The following is a 17,951-nucleotide window of genomic DNA, read 5'->3' on the forward strand; positions in this document are numbered from 1 at the left end:
ACTGTACCAGAAGTTCATTTTTTTTTGTTTTTTCATTTGTCTCGCATATTAATCGATTTCGATTGTTTACAGGATCATGTCAGACCAGCCAGCATGCATCAGACAGGGGAGAGAGTCCCAGACTGCGTCGGCTAGACGCGAGCGGGCGGCGGCGCATCTGGCGTCGACCCAGGGACGGGGGCAGGGACGGGGACGCCGTGTCCGCGTTCCACAGGACTTGGTGGAGAGTTCATCTGCTTCAGGCTCTAGGAGTAGGCTGGCTCGGGTATCTTCTTCCCGCCAGCGAGAGGAGGAGGATGAGGATGAGGAGGAGGAGGAGGTCATACCGGATGTTGACCCTCCAGTCGGGGAGGAGAAGGAGCAGGAGGAGCAGGAGGTGGACAGCTTTCCGGGAGGGCCTTTTGACACTTCCCTGCTGATTCACTACCAGGATCACGTCGCTCGGCGGATCTGGGAGGGAGAGGTATTTTTTTAACTTAGCCGTTTATTTGTCACCATTTTTTATAATTTTACCGTTTATTTCTCGCTTATTTGTTTTTTTTTGTAACAGGAGAGAGAGCCGCTGAAAATGGTGAACCACGCCCGCAAGATTTTCAGTCTGTTTAAACCAGCAGCTGAGTGGTTTAACGACCATGTGCGAGGTTCAGGGCTCAGCGGGCTCTGCATGACGGGGTACACCACCATCAGCACCGGCATGCAGGGGGCATTTGTGGAGCGCTGGCACAAGGAGACGTCCTCTTTCCACTTGCCGGTTGGGGAGATGACGATCACTTTGCATGACGTGCAGTGTCTTCTCCACCTGCCGATTAGGGGGCCGCTGTTGACCCACTCCAAGATCCAGAGGGTGGAGGCCATTGAGTGGATGACGCTCTACTTAGGCATGGAGCACGAGGTTGCTCACTTTGAGTGCGTCACACTTCTGGGCCTCATGTCCGGTTCACCACACTAAGCACTTATTTTGACCACCATCTGGACGCGGCTGCCGAGGCTGAGGCTGCGGGTGACGAGCTGTTCACACAGTATCACCGCGGCTGCGCTCTTCGGTGCTGGTACATGCATGTGGTAGGCGCTGCATGCTTTGTGGACAAGAGCGCCAGGTACGTCGACGTGACCTACCTCCGCTATTTCATGGACCTGGATACCGTTCACCAGTGGAACTGGGGGGCAGCTACTCTGGCATATCTCTACCAGAAGCTGAATGAGGCCTCCAACTGGAGGACGAGGCAGCTGGTCGGATCCTGCACTCTGCTTACGGTACGTTTGATTTTAACACATTCTCGTATTTATTTATTTATTTATGTTTCGTATTTATTTTTAATACATTATCGTATTTGTGTTTCAGAGCTGGATCATCTCCTACTTCTCCCGCATCCACGGCTTCCACATCGATCCTGCGTACGTTGACGCCATGCCCAGGGCCGCCAGATACGCCCTCCAGAGGGGGAACGATGCGGTGGGACCATACCGCCTGTACCTGGACCGCACGATGCACGACGACGTCACCTGGAGGCCGTTCGCCGACTATGCTCAGGTTGTCCCCTTCGACGAGGTTGCTCTATATTCAGGCTGGTTGGCATGCGGGACCGACATCATGGTCCGGTATCTCCCGGAGCGGTGCATGCGGCAGTTTGGGTTCGTGCAGATCATACCCAGGTCACCCTTCGAGGCTGCTCCTGACACAGTGACCAGAGTGCAGCTCACTGCCATATGGGAGGAGTGGCAGCATCATGTGGTACCGGAGGAGTACCGTCGCATGCGGGTCACCCAGGACTGGCACAGTGTGGAGGGGTACGTCACATGGTTCTACCGGGTGTCCCATCCTCTGCTGAGACCCGACGTTCCCGGCGCTCCTAGGCCAGCACACGAGGAGATCCTGGAGAACCGGCAGGCCGATGATGACCACGCCATTGATCTCATGCCGATCTGCCGGCGGATAGAGATGCTTGGGCGGGACGCGTTGGATCGAGGTGTCATTCATCAGGGCGGACCAGAGGCAGTCGCCGTGATGGAGATCATCGTCACTGATGCGGGCCGTGCGGCGGGGTACAGGCGGCAGAGGAGGGCCCAGGGTGAGCGGGTTAGGCACACCCAGTAGTGGTGGGGTTTATTCATTTTTTGATTTTGGATTGTATATTTAGCACACTATTTTTATTTATTTCAGTTTGTATATAATATTTTCATATTAGTATTTTTTTTTTGTTTATTTATCATATTAGTGTTTTCAGTCTATCTATTGTTTATTTTATTTGCCGGTAACGTTTAATTAAAATGCGGTTGCGTTTAAGAAAAAACATTAAAAAAAAAACACAGTTTCTGCATAATTCGAAAATGAACTTCCGAATTCACCCCCATGAGGTGTTTTCGGATGTTCATCTCCGAACGCACCCCCCATGAGGTGTTTTCGGAGATGAACTTCCGAATCAAGGAAATTTTTTTAAAAAAAAAAGTGCTTCGGAAGTTCATTTCCGAAGCAGAGGTAGTTTGGGAATTTCGCTGGGGGTAACCCCCCATAGGGAGGTGGGTAAAGAAATTTTCTTATCATATGTTAAAATAATCGAAGGATTTGTTGCTGCTTGACTTTTTAGTAGTGAAGATTATGGTGTTAGTAATGTTTTGTTTAGTGACTATGAATTTAGTGGTATACTTCTAAGACATGTGGTGATTTTCATTATAAGAGTTTGTTGACTCATTACCATTTTTGGTGTGTAATTTCTCTATTTTACATGTTGACACCATTTTGATTAAATTTTTATGTATGGAGCTTGGAATGGGTGAAATTAATTAAAGCGGTTATGCTTTTATTAAATTATTGTGTTTTTAATTTATGTCCTTTAAATGTTTTCACAATAATATAGGTTCAACAATTTTGTGAAAAAAATCAATAAAAAAATATTTAAATAATTTTTTAAACTATTTCTGGTAGAAAGTGCGACAGTTTTAGTGGACATATTTTTCAGTATATTATGGCGGTTACAAAAGTCATATAATTTATTGGTTTTTGTTTATTAATATCAAATGTGGCGTTTAAAATCGCATTTTCATTCACAAACTTTCATTTAATCTCAACTTTGTTAGCTCAACTGAAAGTCTATCATAAACAGTTAGTTAGAGCTATCATCATTCCAACCTACGTCAATCAAGTTTATTATTATTGTGTGACTTTTGTGGTGAAGGACATGCTAATGGAAACTGTATACCAAAAGGACATGCTAAATAAAAGTCTATGGCTCGGTTCACGAAGATGTCCTAAAGTAATTTTCAGTCAATGAGTAAGCATTAGGAAACAATGATCAAGAATCGTGAGGCATCGATCAAAAATTCGGAAATGCTAATTGGACAGTTATCTAGACAATTTGCATCTAAAACAAGTGGAGATTTCAACAGAAATACTTTCAATAATCTTAAAAATGAAAGTTGCAATGTCATTGAGTTAGAGATAGAGTAATTTCCACAATAACAAATCCTAGGAGTGAAGAGAAAAATTGAGTGAAGGTAGTATATGAGATAGTAGTTGAAAAAGAGAAAAAAAAAACATATGGAAATTAAAAAGTGGAAAAAAGAGGAAGACATTGAGAAATAATACATATTTGGCGACCTAATTGATAGAAACTCATCTTTAAGAAAACTTAAGAAGCAAATTCTAAACGAACTAAATCTCAAACTCTCTCTTTATGTGAAACGACCTCATCTTATCTTAAAGAAAATTATTTAATCATCCTTAAATGTTGTTTCTTGATGAGTTATAAAATTTTTAAGTATACCAAACTTATATATGATCTAATGCTTTAAGAAATTGTTAATCTTCTTTTGCCCTACATTTATCTTTGGAGGTGGTTTTTTTTGGGAGATATTACTAATTTCAATTGTAGTTTTTATAAATTTGTAAAGGATACGCTCTATTTCTTTTTCTAACTTCAATTGGTTTGTAATTTTTTTTCTTCGTTGGTGAAAGCGAGCGTTTTGTCCCATTAATTGTAATAGGTTGGAGAACTCTTAGTATTGATTATTAAAAAAAAAAAGCTACTAGCTATACGATGATAATAATATGCCTTTTGATAGGACAAGGTTTAATTGACCCTAAAGGCACATATTTTGAATAAGTTTTCCTCTAATTGAGAAAACATGTGAAAATTTCCAAAAGCAAAAGATTATTTTAAATTTTCCATACTATTTATAGGGTAACAAAACACGTCAACCCCGTTGAACATGACTGTTTTACTTGCATTTTAGTGTGGAACAAATCAAGAATTTAGGACCGAATTCTCTAATGCGTTTGTCCTGACTCGCCCAATTTTTTTACGGGCACAAAAATTAACATAAATTTTTTATTTTTAGACTTAAAAGATGAAGTTCTAACGACACTACAAAAAAAAGCCTCAGTAGTGACGTGAATATCACGCCACTAACCAAAAAATCACATCACAAACCAATATTTGCGAAGTGAAAATTCACGTCGCAGGAGGCAAGGTGGCAACTTTTAGTGACGTGATTTTCACTTCACTATTTAGTGAAGTGAAAATCATGTCGCAACATTTGGACCAGAGTTTAATGCTTTTGCAGTCAGAGCAGACGTAGCAGGATTGGGTCAGTAAAAGCATCTTTATTAGTGACGTGATTTACATGTCACTGCCTAGTGGCATGCAAATCACGTCACTAAATTTACCTAGAGTAGTTGGGAAAGCGCAATTATATGTGTAAAGTTGCGACGTGATTTTCATGTCACTACTTAGTGACATGGAAATCACGTCACTAATATTATTTTTTTTGAAAAAACCAAATATATATATATATATATATATATATATATATATAAAATTAAATTAATAAACTAAATATATTAAAATTTATAAATTAATTCAATAAACTAAATATAAATCTAATATTAAAATTAAGAAACTAAAATTATAAATCTAATATTACTAAATAAAGTAATTATAATTTAATTAATAGTTTACACAAATTCAAAATTAAAAGTTATAACAACAAAATAAAAACTAAACTAAATCAACATGGAAAATATTTTCATTCATGGCATTATGACATTTAATTAATTAAGCTTAACATGGAAAATATTTTCATTCATGGCATCATATCGTTTGAGATTCTAAAAAATCACGGTTATGTTTTCAATTTCAATTCCATTTGTAGATTCAAACCAATAATAGAATAATATTCTCAATTTTAATAGAAATTATTGTTTTAAATATACTGGTTATTTTATTTTGATACCATCAAATTATGGTACTTCTTTTTTATTCCATATCTGGTTTAGCAAAAAGTAAATGAAATGATAATTTTCTAAACCATAATATTATTCCATCTCTGGTTTACCAAAAGCAAATGTAATGATAATTTTCCAAAATTCATATCATAATCCCTAGCATAAAATTAACAGCAGTAACTAATTTCACACACAATCATCTCTCCTTAAACTCATTTCATTTCAGATTAAGATTAACTAACACTATCACGCAACCAAAGCCAAAAAATTTCCAACTACAAAAACAATAGATAAACAAAACTTACAAGCTTAATTGCAACTTAGCTTCTTCATTAGTTTGAATATTAGTACCTACAAAACAAACAAATTAATCAAAAACAAACCCATATTATGAAATATCTGAACAAAAAAAATCAGTATAAGAAGAAAAAATCAAAAAGGATTTCATACTTACCTTGAATGGGGAAGAGATTTTGGGAGAAAATGTTGGAAGAAGGGTTGGAGAAAATGGGGAAGAGAGGTTGGAGAAAATGAGGAAGAAGAGAAAGAAATTGGGGAAAAGGGTTCTGGAACGAGAGAGGGGAAGAAGCTTTTTGGCAAAAGGTAATAAAGAGTTTAGCGACGTGATTTTCACGTGTCTAGGTTGCGAAGTGAAAATCACGTCACAACTTCCTAAAGCAATAAATGTGTCAGTCAACGTTCAGCATTAATTATGGCGTGGTATACTAAAAAAGGTTGCGACGTGAAATACACGCCGCAACAGAGAAAAATGAAAATTTGAAATTCCCCTTTGAAATTCCCCCCTTTGTCAGACTACTTTATCTGTTTTCAATTTTTTTTATTTTATTTAAAGGTTGCGACGTGTTTTTCATTTCGCAACTTTTTTTTAAATAATATTTAAAGACACCCCATGTGCCAACGTTGGTTTTAGTTTTTTAATATAAACAACCTATAGTGACGTGATTATCACGTCGCAACTCACTTTTTTGAGCCACGTGATAATCACGTCGCAACATTAAGTGGCTATATCACACTTTTCTTGTAGTGCGAGTCCGCCCCGCCTGCCCTCAATTTTAGTGCGCAAGGGTCAAGGTTTTACGCGTGCACACTTAACGATGTTCTTTCAGCCTTGTCACACCATATTTTTTACCGACTTTTGCGGAACAGGTCCAATCGGGATGGAAATACCCCCATCTTCTAGTTGTCAAAATTATTGATACCGTCAATAAACTTAATCATTATTTTAAATAAACAAAAAATGAAAATTGCTAAGCAATTAAAGGTGGAAATTTGTTCCACTGAATCATTATCAATATTAAAAAAATTCCATGTAAATCTCTTTCTACTTTCTTATGATATTTACGTTAAAATGTTGGGAGATTACATTGAGTCATTGATGTCTTCTTAAAGAATCTTCAAAAGGAAAAGATCTCAATCCATATCCTTGTACCCAATTAAAAAAATTGTATTTAAATTTTTTTCTTGTCATACTTGAAAGGACCACATAGTGGTTGATGCAATTTCCCCTTAAAATATTGGTAAATTATTAAAAGCTATTATTTTTGTCGCTCATCTAGTCAATAATCATGGACTCATGGCTGACATGTACACGTGAAGCTTATGGGCTAATATGTCTGGATAGCACTGCTTGCAACTGTTACCCCCACTACCATTTTCCTTGGACATGCCTTGAGCTTTTATAATCAGATGTAAAACGTTTTCCTTTCTATAATTTTCTTTTAAGTCCTATAAATAGAGATACACTCCTTCTATATCAATACACAAAAACACATTCATCTAATCTTTCCTTCTAATTCTGTGGAGCATAGAGAAACATGAAGCATTCAATCTTATTAGCATTTTGCATCATTTATTTAGCTTTCATTTGCAAAACTATTGCAGCACCTGAACCAGTGCTTGACATCTCAGGTAAGAAAGTGACAACAGGTGTCAAATACTACATTTTACCAGTCATTAGAGGCAGAGGTGGTGGTTTAACAGTTGCAAATGTAAGCAACCTCAACAGCGACAATAATCCATGTCCCCTTTATGCTATTCAAGAGAAGCTTGAAGTAAAGAATGGTGAACCAGTTACTTTCACACCTTATAATGCTAAAAAAGGTGTGATTCTAACTTCAACTGATCTCAACATTAAATCCTATGTAACAACTAAATGTCCTCAAACACAAGTTTGGAAGCTTCTTAAAGTTTTGTCAGGGGTGTGGTTTTTGAGTGCTTGGGGTGAAGAAGGTAATCCAGGTATTAATACCATTTCCAATTGGTTCAAGATTGAGAAAGCTGGCAAAGATTATGTGTTTTCTTTTTGTCCTTCAGTTTGTAAGTGTCAGACTTTGTGTAGGGAATTGGGGTTATATGTTGATGATAATGGGATTAAGCACTTAGCCCTTAGTGATCAAGTTCCATCATTTAGGGTTGTGTTTAAAAGAGCTTAAGTGAAACAAACAACACTAGAATACCATAAATGTTATGCACTTATGCATAACATATGGGTTATGTTGAAGGAATAATCTCACTGATCAGTGTTATACTTTAATTTATGTATCTCACTGATCAATCTTCTACTTTATTTATGGTTTTTGTATTTCACTTTAATAATAATTAATAACAGTTTGACTTTGTATTTCACTCTACCCACAGTTTCCCTATAAGCACATAATTAAATTTGTTTATACCCAAACAAAGCAAAAAAAGAAGTTGTTAAGTACACTATAAGTGGTGTCTTTTATCATGGCTTGAAACTTACTTATCAGATTTTAATCACCAAGAAACAAGGGATGAAGTACATACAACAAGTGTAAGATAAAAGATAAAGATTGCATACCACTCCCTTCAATCTACAATTCGTCTCCTATAATTAGGCTGAATTTTAAAAAGACGAAAGAAAGGAGAATCAAAATTAATAACCGTAGAAGGAAGACGATTGATATGAATACGGATGTGGAAAGAGTCTCTATCCAAAATCGGGATGACACAAAAGCTTGAAGAAGTGAGGTGCGTGTTACATCAAGCAAATGACATTTCTTTCGCTCGGCCATCCCGTTTTGTTGGGGGGTATTGGGACAAGATCGTTGAGACAAGATCCTTTTTTGTTGAAGGTATTATGAAAATTCATGAGACATATACTCACCTCCCAAGTCAAATCGGAAAATTTTAAAACTTGCTTGAAATTTATTTTAAACATATGTCAAAAACTTCTGAAACATGGAAAACACTTCAGACTTAGATCTAAGAAAATATATCCAAGTAAAACGACTGTAATGATCAATAAATGTGACAAAATATTTATAGTGAACATGAGATGCTGAAACATGAAAAACACTTTAGACTTAGATCTAAGAAAATATATCCAAGTAAAGCGACTGTAATGATCAATAAATGTGACAAAATATTTATAGTGAGCATGAGATGCTGCAGGAGACATTCCCCACACATCACAATGAATCATCTCAAAACAAATAGAAGCACGATGAGCACTTGACGAAAAAGGAAGTGTTTTACTTTTAGCCAATTTACTAACAAAACATAAAATACAAGCAGTACAAGCATGTTTATTTCCCAACAAACTAGTTTTAAATAAATGAGACAAAAGTACAGAATTTGGATGACCCAATTTTCTATGTCAATCCTCATAAGAGTTCAAAACAGTATTACACGCAAAAGATAAATGACTAGAACTAAACTGGAGCGGAAACAATCCTCCCACTTTAGGCCTCATCGTAATCACCTTCCTTGACACTTGCTGCTGCACAAGACAACCAATACGAGAAAAATTAACATTACAATTGTTATCCACCAATTGACCAACCGATAATAATTTGGAAGAAGTCCAGGTGATACAAGCACGTCACGAAAGTTAGAGTTTATGTCACCAACATCAGTGATAGAGAGTTTATTGCCATCAACAATTTAAATTTGCTGATTGCCATTATAGGAATGTAAATTTTGCAAGTATTCAGAGGAACTCGTCATGTGATTGGATGTTCCTGAATCAAGAACCATGGTTCACAATCACTAGAAGACTTACCCTGAATTCTCAAGGCTAAAAGAGGAGAAAGTACCATTTGTTGAATCATTTTAGGTTGTAGAAAACCACCATTAGATGCACTAGTACTGAGAGGACCAACTATAGAGTTGGTAGTGGTATGGAATGCATGGGCTGGACGTTTTGCTGGTCGGGGAGGACGCGTGGGACAGTCAAAGATGATATGACCCTGTTGTTTGCAATAGTTGCAAAACTTCTTACTGCAACTGCAAGCAAAATGTCCAAATTGTTTGCAAGAAAAAACATTGGGAAAAAATCATACTAATTAAAGTAAATAGTTTAGGAAAAAATCAAATACCTCTGACAGAGTCGTTTCAGCATTGGACAATTGATTATTCTGAACTTTAGATTTCAAGGATGCCGAAAAGAATAAAGACACAAAATCAAAAACAACAAAATACAAATAAAAAGTAACTTTCAGAATCTATAAACTCAAAACCTTCACTGAATCTAACAAAAAAACAACATCAACGACAACACATACATCATTTCAGAGTAACCCAGACAAAAGCGTACTTTCCCGAGCAACCAACCACCAGCAGTTTATTCCTGCTTCTGCAACCTACAACATCATATTTAAAAGGAAATTAAGATAATCATAAATCATCAACAAAGGCGTTACAAATTCATAAACCGAAAATCAATATTCCTAGAAATCAATTTGTGTTTTCTGTTTATCAAAATCATCAACAATATTAATATGAAGTAGAAATCAATTTTCGTAGTGAAATCGAAATTGATTTAGGTTGTGAGGGTAGATATTGATTTGGGTTTTCTGGCGAAAATCAAAATTGATTTTGTTATTAAGTGTCATAATCGGAATCGATTTTGATTTTGAGGTGAAAATCATAATCGACTTATGATTAGGGTTCTTAGGTGAAACGAAAAAGGCAAAAACAAAACATAGAAAAATCCATTAAAATGAACATAGAAAAATCGATTAAGATGGAAAATCGATTTAGGTATGGAGATGAATTTATGAATTCTGGAAGGAAAAAGGGATGGGATCTAAGTTCCAATTTTTCTTCATTTTATAGACTTTCAATGTGATTTTTCAGAAGAAAAATCGGTTGAATGAATATTGGAAAAGGGTGAATGCATTTAAATATTGTGTGTCTTTTCAATGGGAAGTTAAAAAAAAAAAAATTGGCTGCTTTGGGCTTTTCAAAGAACCTATTGTAATGAATCGTTTCAATTTCGGCTGCCATAAAAATGCAGTCCATGATTCTTTCAATTATAAATCTTTCAATTAATAAGTGGAATAAAAAAAATATAAAATACAACAAATATTTGGGTGATGCCACATCACCCGTGATTAATGCCAAATCAATCATATTTAGTTATTTTGTCAAAAGTCTTTTTTTCCTATAGAATAAGAAAAAATTTAGTTGTTCAATCATAAGATTTATAAAGTAAATTTCAGATACTTTAATTTTTATATATTATAATAGAATAGATAATAGATTCTCTTTTGTCCTATCCTAAGTTTTGTCCAACTTTTTCAAATTTAATCTTTTGCATGTCAATACGTCATAATCATTCCATTGTCTCATATTATTTGAATTCTTCTCCATGCGTTGGATAAAAGTCAACATTTTGACTTCTCATCTAATGATCATGTTATATTCAACTTTTAAACCTAATTCGTACACTTTTGCATTCATCATTTTAATTTATTTTTGCATTTTTTGTTTAAACTCTTTAGACTTTTGAAACATTATTTTAAACTTAGTTTTTGCATTTTTCTAAATAATAATTAAAAAATTGGAAGCAATCATTTTTTATAGTTGGCCAATAGTATCCATAATTTTTTGAGAAATGCTAAGTGTACATCAAATGTTACACTCACACCGTATAAATATACGGTTCTCCTTACCTTTGCTTTTTTTAATAATTTTTTTTGTGTATTGGATTTTGTATAACACTAAAAATGATTTGAAATAGTGATGGTGTAAGTACGGTGTACAAATTTCAGTGTAAACATAGCAATGCTTTAATTTTTTATTAACCACTTCGTCATGGGAACTGTCTTGTGGAATCACAAAGTATTTCAAAAACCTCTCCCATTATTTTTTGAGAGATTTTGTCTCTCCCACACACTTAACGAGAACATCATTGCCCATATCCTATACAAATTTCCATCCACTATCATGTAATCAAGTCATTGAACCATATCCTATACAAATGTCAATCCACTATCATGTAATCAAGTGAACTTTGATTCCACTTAAAATTGTATGGAGTGGTTGAGTTCTCTAAATAGTTAATTAACTAGTTATTTAGTCCATGTATCAACTACGTGTACGCGTCCTTCCATAGGATATAGGATACCAGTAGGGCGGTTCAAGGTATAATTTGTGAGAAAAACTAAAGCAAACTAAATCAAATCATAGTAAATAATCATTTGAATTGAACTGAACCGTATTAATTTACTAAGAACTGAATTTAACCAAATTATTAGTTTGGTAACGAATCGTTAGAAGACAAAAAAATTTAAACCGAATAGTTAGAAAACAAAATTTTTTAAACAGATTCATTTATCAAATAACCAAACCATTAACTAGTTTTCAACTTTTAAAAGAAAAATAACTTGTTTAAAACATTTTTCATTTTCATTTTGGTTTGGTTGGAATTCGGTTTCTGTTACGATTCGGTTCTAAAATTGTTTGTACAAAATGGTTTGGATAACTAATCAAACATAACGGTTCAGTTATTTTAACTTTAGTTTGGTTCAATTTGACAGTTCGGTTCAGTTCTTGGATTTTTTTAAAGGATTTCCTTATATTTTGAATCTTCTTATACCAATTTATTAGCTTCACCATTTTCCTCAGGCATCGTAGCTTATTTAGAGGCTAAGATTCTAGCATTTGTATTTCCTAATGATTTTGTTAATCACCAATTGATTGTAACATATGGCCTAAATATGTTTGTACTTATAGAGCATGCTTTACAGTACCTTAAGTCCCATAAAAAAATTATATCATGTATATTTCATTCTATTTTCTTGAGATATTATGTTAGAATGTTGGAATAACGCATTGATGTCCTCGTAAAGTCTCTTTAAATGGAAAAGATCTCAATTCCATGTAAATCTCTTCTTCTTTTTTTTGTCGTACTTGAAGGACCACATACTTAGTGGTAAGCTATTGACAGCTATTACTTTTGTCATCGCTGACATGTTCACATGAGGCTTATGTGCTAATATGTGTGGATAGCACTGCTTACAACTATTAGCCCACCGCCACTTTCCTTGGACATGGCTTAAGCTTTTATATATCATATGTAAAACGTTTTCCTTTGTATAATCTTATTTTAAGTCATATAAATAGAGACATACTCTTTCTATATCAATACACAAAACACACTCATCTTATCTATTCTTCTAATTCATAGAGAATAGAGAAACATGAAGCCTTCAATCTTAGCATTTTGCATCGTTTTTTTAGTTTTCATTTGCAAAACTATTGCTGCACCTGAACCAGTCCTAGACATCTCAGGTAAGAAAGTCATAGCAGGTGTCAAATATTACATTTTACCAGTCATAAGAGGCAGTGGTGGTGGTTTGACAGTTGCAAATGTAAGCAACCTCAACAGCAACAATGATACATGCCCCCTTTTTGCTATTCAAGAGAAGCTTGAAGTAAAGAATGGTGAACCAGTTACTTTCACACCTTATAATGCTAAACAAGGTGTGATTCTAACTTCAACTGATCTCAACATTAAATCCTATGTAACAACTACATGTCCTCAAACACAAGTTTGGAAGCTTCGTAAGGTTTTGTCAGGGGTGTGGTTTTTGAGTGCTTGGGGTGAAGAAGGTAATCCAGGTATTAATACAATTGTGAATTGGTTCAAGATTGAGAAAGCTGATAAAGATTATGTGTTTTCTTTTTGTCCTTCAGTTTGTAAGTGTCAGACTTTATGTAGGGAATTAGGGTTATATGTTGATGATAATGGGATTAAGCACTTAGCTCTTAGTGATAAGGTTCCATCATTTAGGGTTGTGTTTAAAAGAGCTTAAGTGAAACAAACAACACTAGAATATCATAAATGTTATGCACTTGTGCATACCATATGGGTTATGTTGAAGGAATAATCTCACTGATCTGTGCTCTACGTTATTATTGTTGTTTGTATTTCACTTCAATAATAAGTTGTTTATACCCAAACAAAGCAAAAAGAAGTTGTTAATTATAATACAGGTGATGTCTCTTACCATGGCATGAAACTTAGTTATCAGTTCTTTATCACCAAGAATTAAGGGATCAAGTACATGCAACAACTATAAGATAAACAGTAAAGATTACTTAACATTCCATTCACTCTACAAAACTTCTCCTATAATAATCAAACTTCTGCTAAAAAAATAAAAAACTTAGAGACTTAACAAAGTTCAGTTTTCCCTTTTAGAATTTATTGGTCAAGGAAATGGCCTTATTGAGATTCTTAATAGCTTTCTCATACCTTAAAAAAACCAAAATTCAGAATCATCTTTAGTCACTACTTCTATATACTTCTGTTCTAACTTGTTCACATTCATGCTTTCTTTCACCTCTTTTATCTTTTCTATTGGTATCAAAACCTGCATAACAAAATCCTAAATATCATAATAAAAAAATGGTGAACACTCCGATACCTTTCATTCACCTCTTTTAAATTGCAGTCTGCAATCGCAATTGCGACATCAATATTGCTGATGCAGTAGCCTCCGCATCCGCATCGGGCCACAATTGCACTGTGATTTGTAATTACACGTCCAACAATACAAGAATTCGCGTCAAACACCTTCGCCTATGTTTCTTCACATATTTTCATCACAACTCAACATTTGAGAACCCATAAACTCTATTTACATGTGATTTGTAATGTAAAATATTAATATTAAGTTTTTTTTAATGGTGTATTTTAAATATTTCCTAATTTAAATTCACGCCGCAATGTGCATCGCAGCAACCGCAATGCAACACCCGCAATGGCAACGGCAACGGCAATACCCTAATTTATGGACATGTCATAAGCTGATTTTATAAGCCCTCACAAATAGTCTTACAAGTGCTTATATTTGTAAATAAGATGAAATAAGTCAATGGCAACAGGTCATATGGCGCTACTTTGATAAACAACTTGATTAAACATTTATAACATAAGTGCTTATCATATAAGTACAAATGCATAAAAAATTTCTCTAACAAAATATTAAAAAAAAAAAAAAAACTACATTGTTTTTCATAAACTACCCTCGAAACTTATGAAAATAAGTTAGAAAACAGATTATAGATATACCATAAACTATTGACATAAGTTCTTCGAAATAGTCTCACAAAGTGTGTTAGTAGAAAACTCAAATAAGTTAATCCAAAAAGTGACTAAATCATTTGAGTAAATGCAAAGTTGGTTTCAAGTTCAAGCTTACTTTGTAAAGTGCTTTAACCAATTCCCCATCTACAGAAGAGAAGCTTGTGTGCCTTTCACTGCAAAAAGCAACTTTTACTGTCGAAATAAAGAGAATTCCAGCAATAGGACCAGCTGTGGTATATAAATAACACTGAGAAGCTTTCAACAGTTTCTCTTTTTCTTGCGAACCAAAAACATGGTTGAAAATATTCCTTCTCCCGCCCTCTTGAATAATCTTAGCACCCAAACTCAACTTACCCTTCACAGTCTCAGAAAACTTAGGACCCAATTTCACTGCAACAATAACACAAACACATTGTAAGCAAGATTTTTTACATTTCTGCAATCACATGGCAACTACAAAATCAATGATAAGGATACAACTGCAATCACAATGTATGAATTATGAATTACCATGTTCATGAATTCTGTCTACAAAACTGCTTTTTTCCCTTCTTGTATTCTTCTTTGAATCTTCTTTGTCTGCAATAATCCCACAAGAAATCATCATGTCAATTTGTTATGAAAGAAACAGAAGGAAAAATGTGATTCTTTCTTACTTGGAGATTGGAGGAAATTTTCATCTTGATCAACAAGAAAAAAGCACCTACTTGAAGATTTTGCAAAAGACTTCATTACAGAATACAAGAAATTCAGATGTTATTCTAAGAACATGAACAACTTTTTTTTACCAGAATAACAAAATATTATACATTCTAATTATTATAGTTATACATAGCTGTTCAAGAAAAGCACATTAAACTATAAATTATATTCACAACTATTTATGAATAATGAATATTCAATATTTTATCCAATAAAAACTCAATTCTAAACACCCAACCATATTAAATTCTATAGAAAGATAGAGTTTTGTCTTTTATTGTGTGTTATTCTGATACTCGAGGAATTAGTTTCTACTAAGTAAAAAAAATAGTGAATTTTTATTAAAAAAAAAATATTTTTAATCTCTTAATCAGCCAAAGTTAGAATTCAACATCAGAGTTAATTATTTTAAAGATAGTTTTAACATAATTCTTTTTCGGTTAGAAAATTTAATTTGTGTACGGAAATGCTGGTTATTATTGGATTATACATAGATAGTATTTAGTATTATTTACTTTTCTGTATATATTTAAGGTATACACTTAGTGTATTTCAGCTAGCAGTTCTAGATTGGTTATTGATCTTTGTATATAAGACTATTTACAATGGAGATGTTGAATTTTTTTTCAATAGTTGAATTGGTACAATGGTGTGTTGAATCATATGTTGAAAGTGATTGGATTATTTAGTGTTGAAAACATTCAACATGTTGAATGAGAAATTAGTGGGGCCACATAATATTTTTGGCAAATTATTATTGGTTGTTGTGAGTGTTTATATTTTTATTTCATGATAATTATTTAATGTCATTTATTTTATAGTAAATAAATTTTTTATTTTTTTTTATTTTCACCAAAATTCATCATTTTTTTTGTCTATCATTTTTTTTCATAATTTTTCATAATTTCAATTGATAATAATATTAATATATAATTAATAATATTAAAATTCATCATTTTTCATAATTTCAATTGATAATAATATTAATATATAATTAATAATATTAAAATTCATCATTTTTCATAATTTTAATTGATAATAATATTAATATATAATTAATTTTAATATATAATCATAAAACAAAAATATAAAAGAAAATAAGAATATGAAATAAAAGTAGTGGGGTAGGGTGTTGAATTTTATTAAACAAAACTATTGTAGCGAGTAAAAGTTGAATGTGTGTTGAATTATTAGGTGGAAGAGAGAGAAGATGATGTGGAATATAAAAAGTGAAAAAGTAGGGTGTTGAATTTGGAAACCATTGAAAATAGTCTAAAGCAACATTGTATCTTCTTTGGATGCAGATATAATATTGAAACGAAGAAAGAACATGTCTTTCAAAGCTTTCTACATGAAGAACTATCATGGTTCCGCAAAGCTCAGCTTCGAAATGCCGTATGAATACGAAACCTGTCACAAATTTATAATTGATAGTGTTTACATTTATAATTCATAGTGTTTACATATTGTTTCTACATAGAAATGAAAATTTGTCGCATTTGTCTCCTAACTTTTTCTTCTCTGTTGCAGCTAAACAATTTTATACTGAACAACATCCCATAAAATGGACACAAAATGGCATTTCAACAATTTGTTGGAATTAATCACATTGGATTCTATAAAGAGGATACTTTTTGTTGCAGCAGGTATATAACATTTTATGGATGCAACAGTAGTTACCTTTTCACTTTAATATATAAATATTGGTGTAGTATCATCCTGATATAGTGCAGATTTGACAACTTATGTCGGCATTGTTAGCTAGAGTTACGGTTTCGAAGTGTGGGGCTTTTGAATTGTGCAGCGGGCTATTGGTTTTGAGGTGTTTGGTAAGAATACAGGGTTGGGTTCATGGTTTTGCTATTGGTTTGAGTTGATGCATGTTTACTGTTTGATGAAATGCCACCGAGGAATATTGTCAGTGAAGGCACATGTTCATAATAGTAAAAATCCAGTTACGGTAATTTCCGAAAATGTTACTACAATTGGAGATAACGACGACTCTTGGAGACAACCACAACAATTGTGCTTGGATGCTTCATCAACATATCAAATGCTAAGTGAATACTTCATCAACAATAAACTAATGTGACTAATATTATCTGTGTTGGATGCAATATATATGGTGTCAGGCTTCAAGTCTTAACTTTAGTATAATTCTTTGTTTTACAGGCTTCGGCAAACACAATTCTCTCTCATTTTGTTGGGATTATTTTCTCATTGGAATCGTTGAGATCAGTCACATTACTGCCTTCAGAAGCTCTTCAATTTCTCAAGATTGCATAAGGTGTGCCTTAAGTCTGGTAGCTCCTCTTTGTTAGTGGTTGCATCTTATATTTCCAAATTGAAAAGAACATGTTCAATATTGTTAATAAGTTTAAATCATGGTAGCTCCTCAAAAATTCAAGATCCATGAGTAGATTATCACAGTAGCGAGAGTTCACCATACTGTCGTCATTTTGGGAAAGTTTGAGTATTAACCTTGGCACCCTCATAACTGGTCCAAAGTAAGTGTAAGAATGGAGAACTTTCAAAATGTCTGTTTGTTTAATATGCTACTGGGTTTATAAGCTGATATTTAATTGATCTTAGCAAAACTCAGGATTATAAGCTATTTTCAAGAATGTATTTAAAAGTTAGCACAACTGCACTATGTAGAAAGCATGA

At 33.9% G+C, this 17,951-nt stretch overlaps 3 protein-coding genes across 3 annotated transcripts; 2 read left to right on the forward strand and 1 right to left on the reverse strand.

Annotated features, from left to right (window-relative positions):
• Window positions 1-6,959: 6,959 nt before the first annotated feature.
• Window positions 6,960-7,867, forward strand: LOC131647699 (kunitz trypsin inhibitor 5-like). The gene has a single exon (XM_058917561.1). It carries the CDS (start codon window positions 7,057-7,059, stop codon window positions 7,672-7,674), a length of 618 nt encoding a protein of 205 aa, XP_058773544.1. The 5' UTR covers window positions 6,960-7,056; the 3' UTR covers window positions 7,675-7,867.
• Window positions 7,868-12,606: 4,739 nt separating this feature from the next.
• LOC131653309 (kunitz trypsin inhibitor 5-like) lies at window positions 12,607-13,499 on the forward strand. The gene has a single exon (XM_058923415.1). The coding sequence runs from the start codon at window positions 12,691-12,693 to the stop codon at window positions 13,303-13,305; it is 615 nt and encodes a 204-aa protein (XP_058779398.1). The 5' UTR covers window positions 12,607-12,690; the 3' UTR covers window positions 13,306-13,499.
• Window positions 13,500-13,570: 71 nt separating this feature from the next.
• On the reverse strand, window positions 13,571-15,374 carry LOC131653312 (putative GEM-like protein 8). The gene is made up of 4 exons (XM_058923418.1): window positions 15,239-15,374; window positions 15,093-15,161; window positions 14,698-14,972; window positions 13,571-13,866 (listed from the first exon to the last, which is right to left on the reverse strand). The coding sequence occupies exons 1-4, from the start codon at window positions 15,312-15,314 to the stop codon at window positions 13,750-13,752; spliced, it is 537 nt and encodes a 178-aa protein (XP_058779401.1). The 5' UTR covers window positions 15,315-15,374; the 3' UTR covers window positions 13,571-13,749.
• Window positions 15,375-17,951: the final 2,577 nt, after the last annotated feature.

Source organism: Vicia villosa, linkage group LG2, assembly GCF_029867415.1.
Source record: "Vicia villosa cultivar HV-30 ecotype Madison, WI linkage group LG2, Vvil1.0, whole genome shotgun sequence".
NCBI classification, from domain to species: Eukaryota; Viridiplantae; Streptophyta; class Magnoliopsida; order Fabales; family Fabaceae; genus Vicia; species Vicia villosa.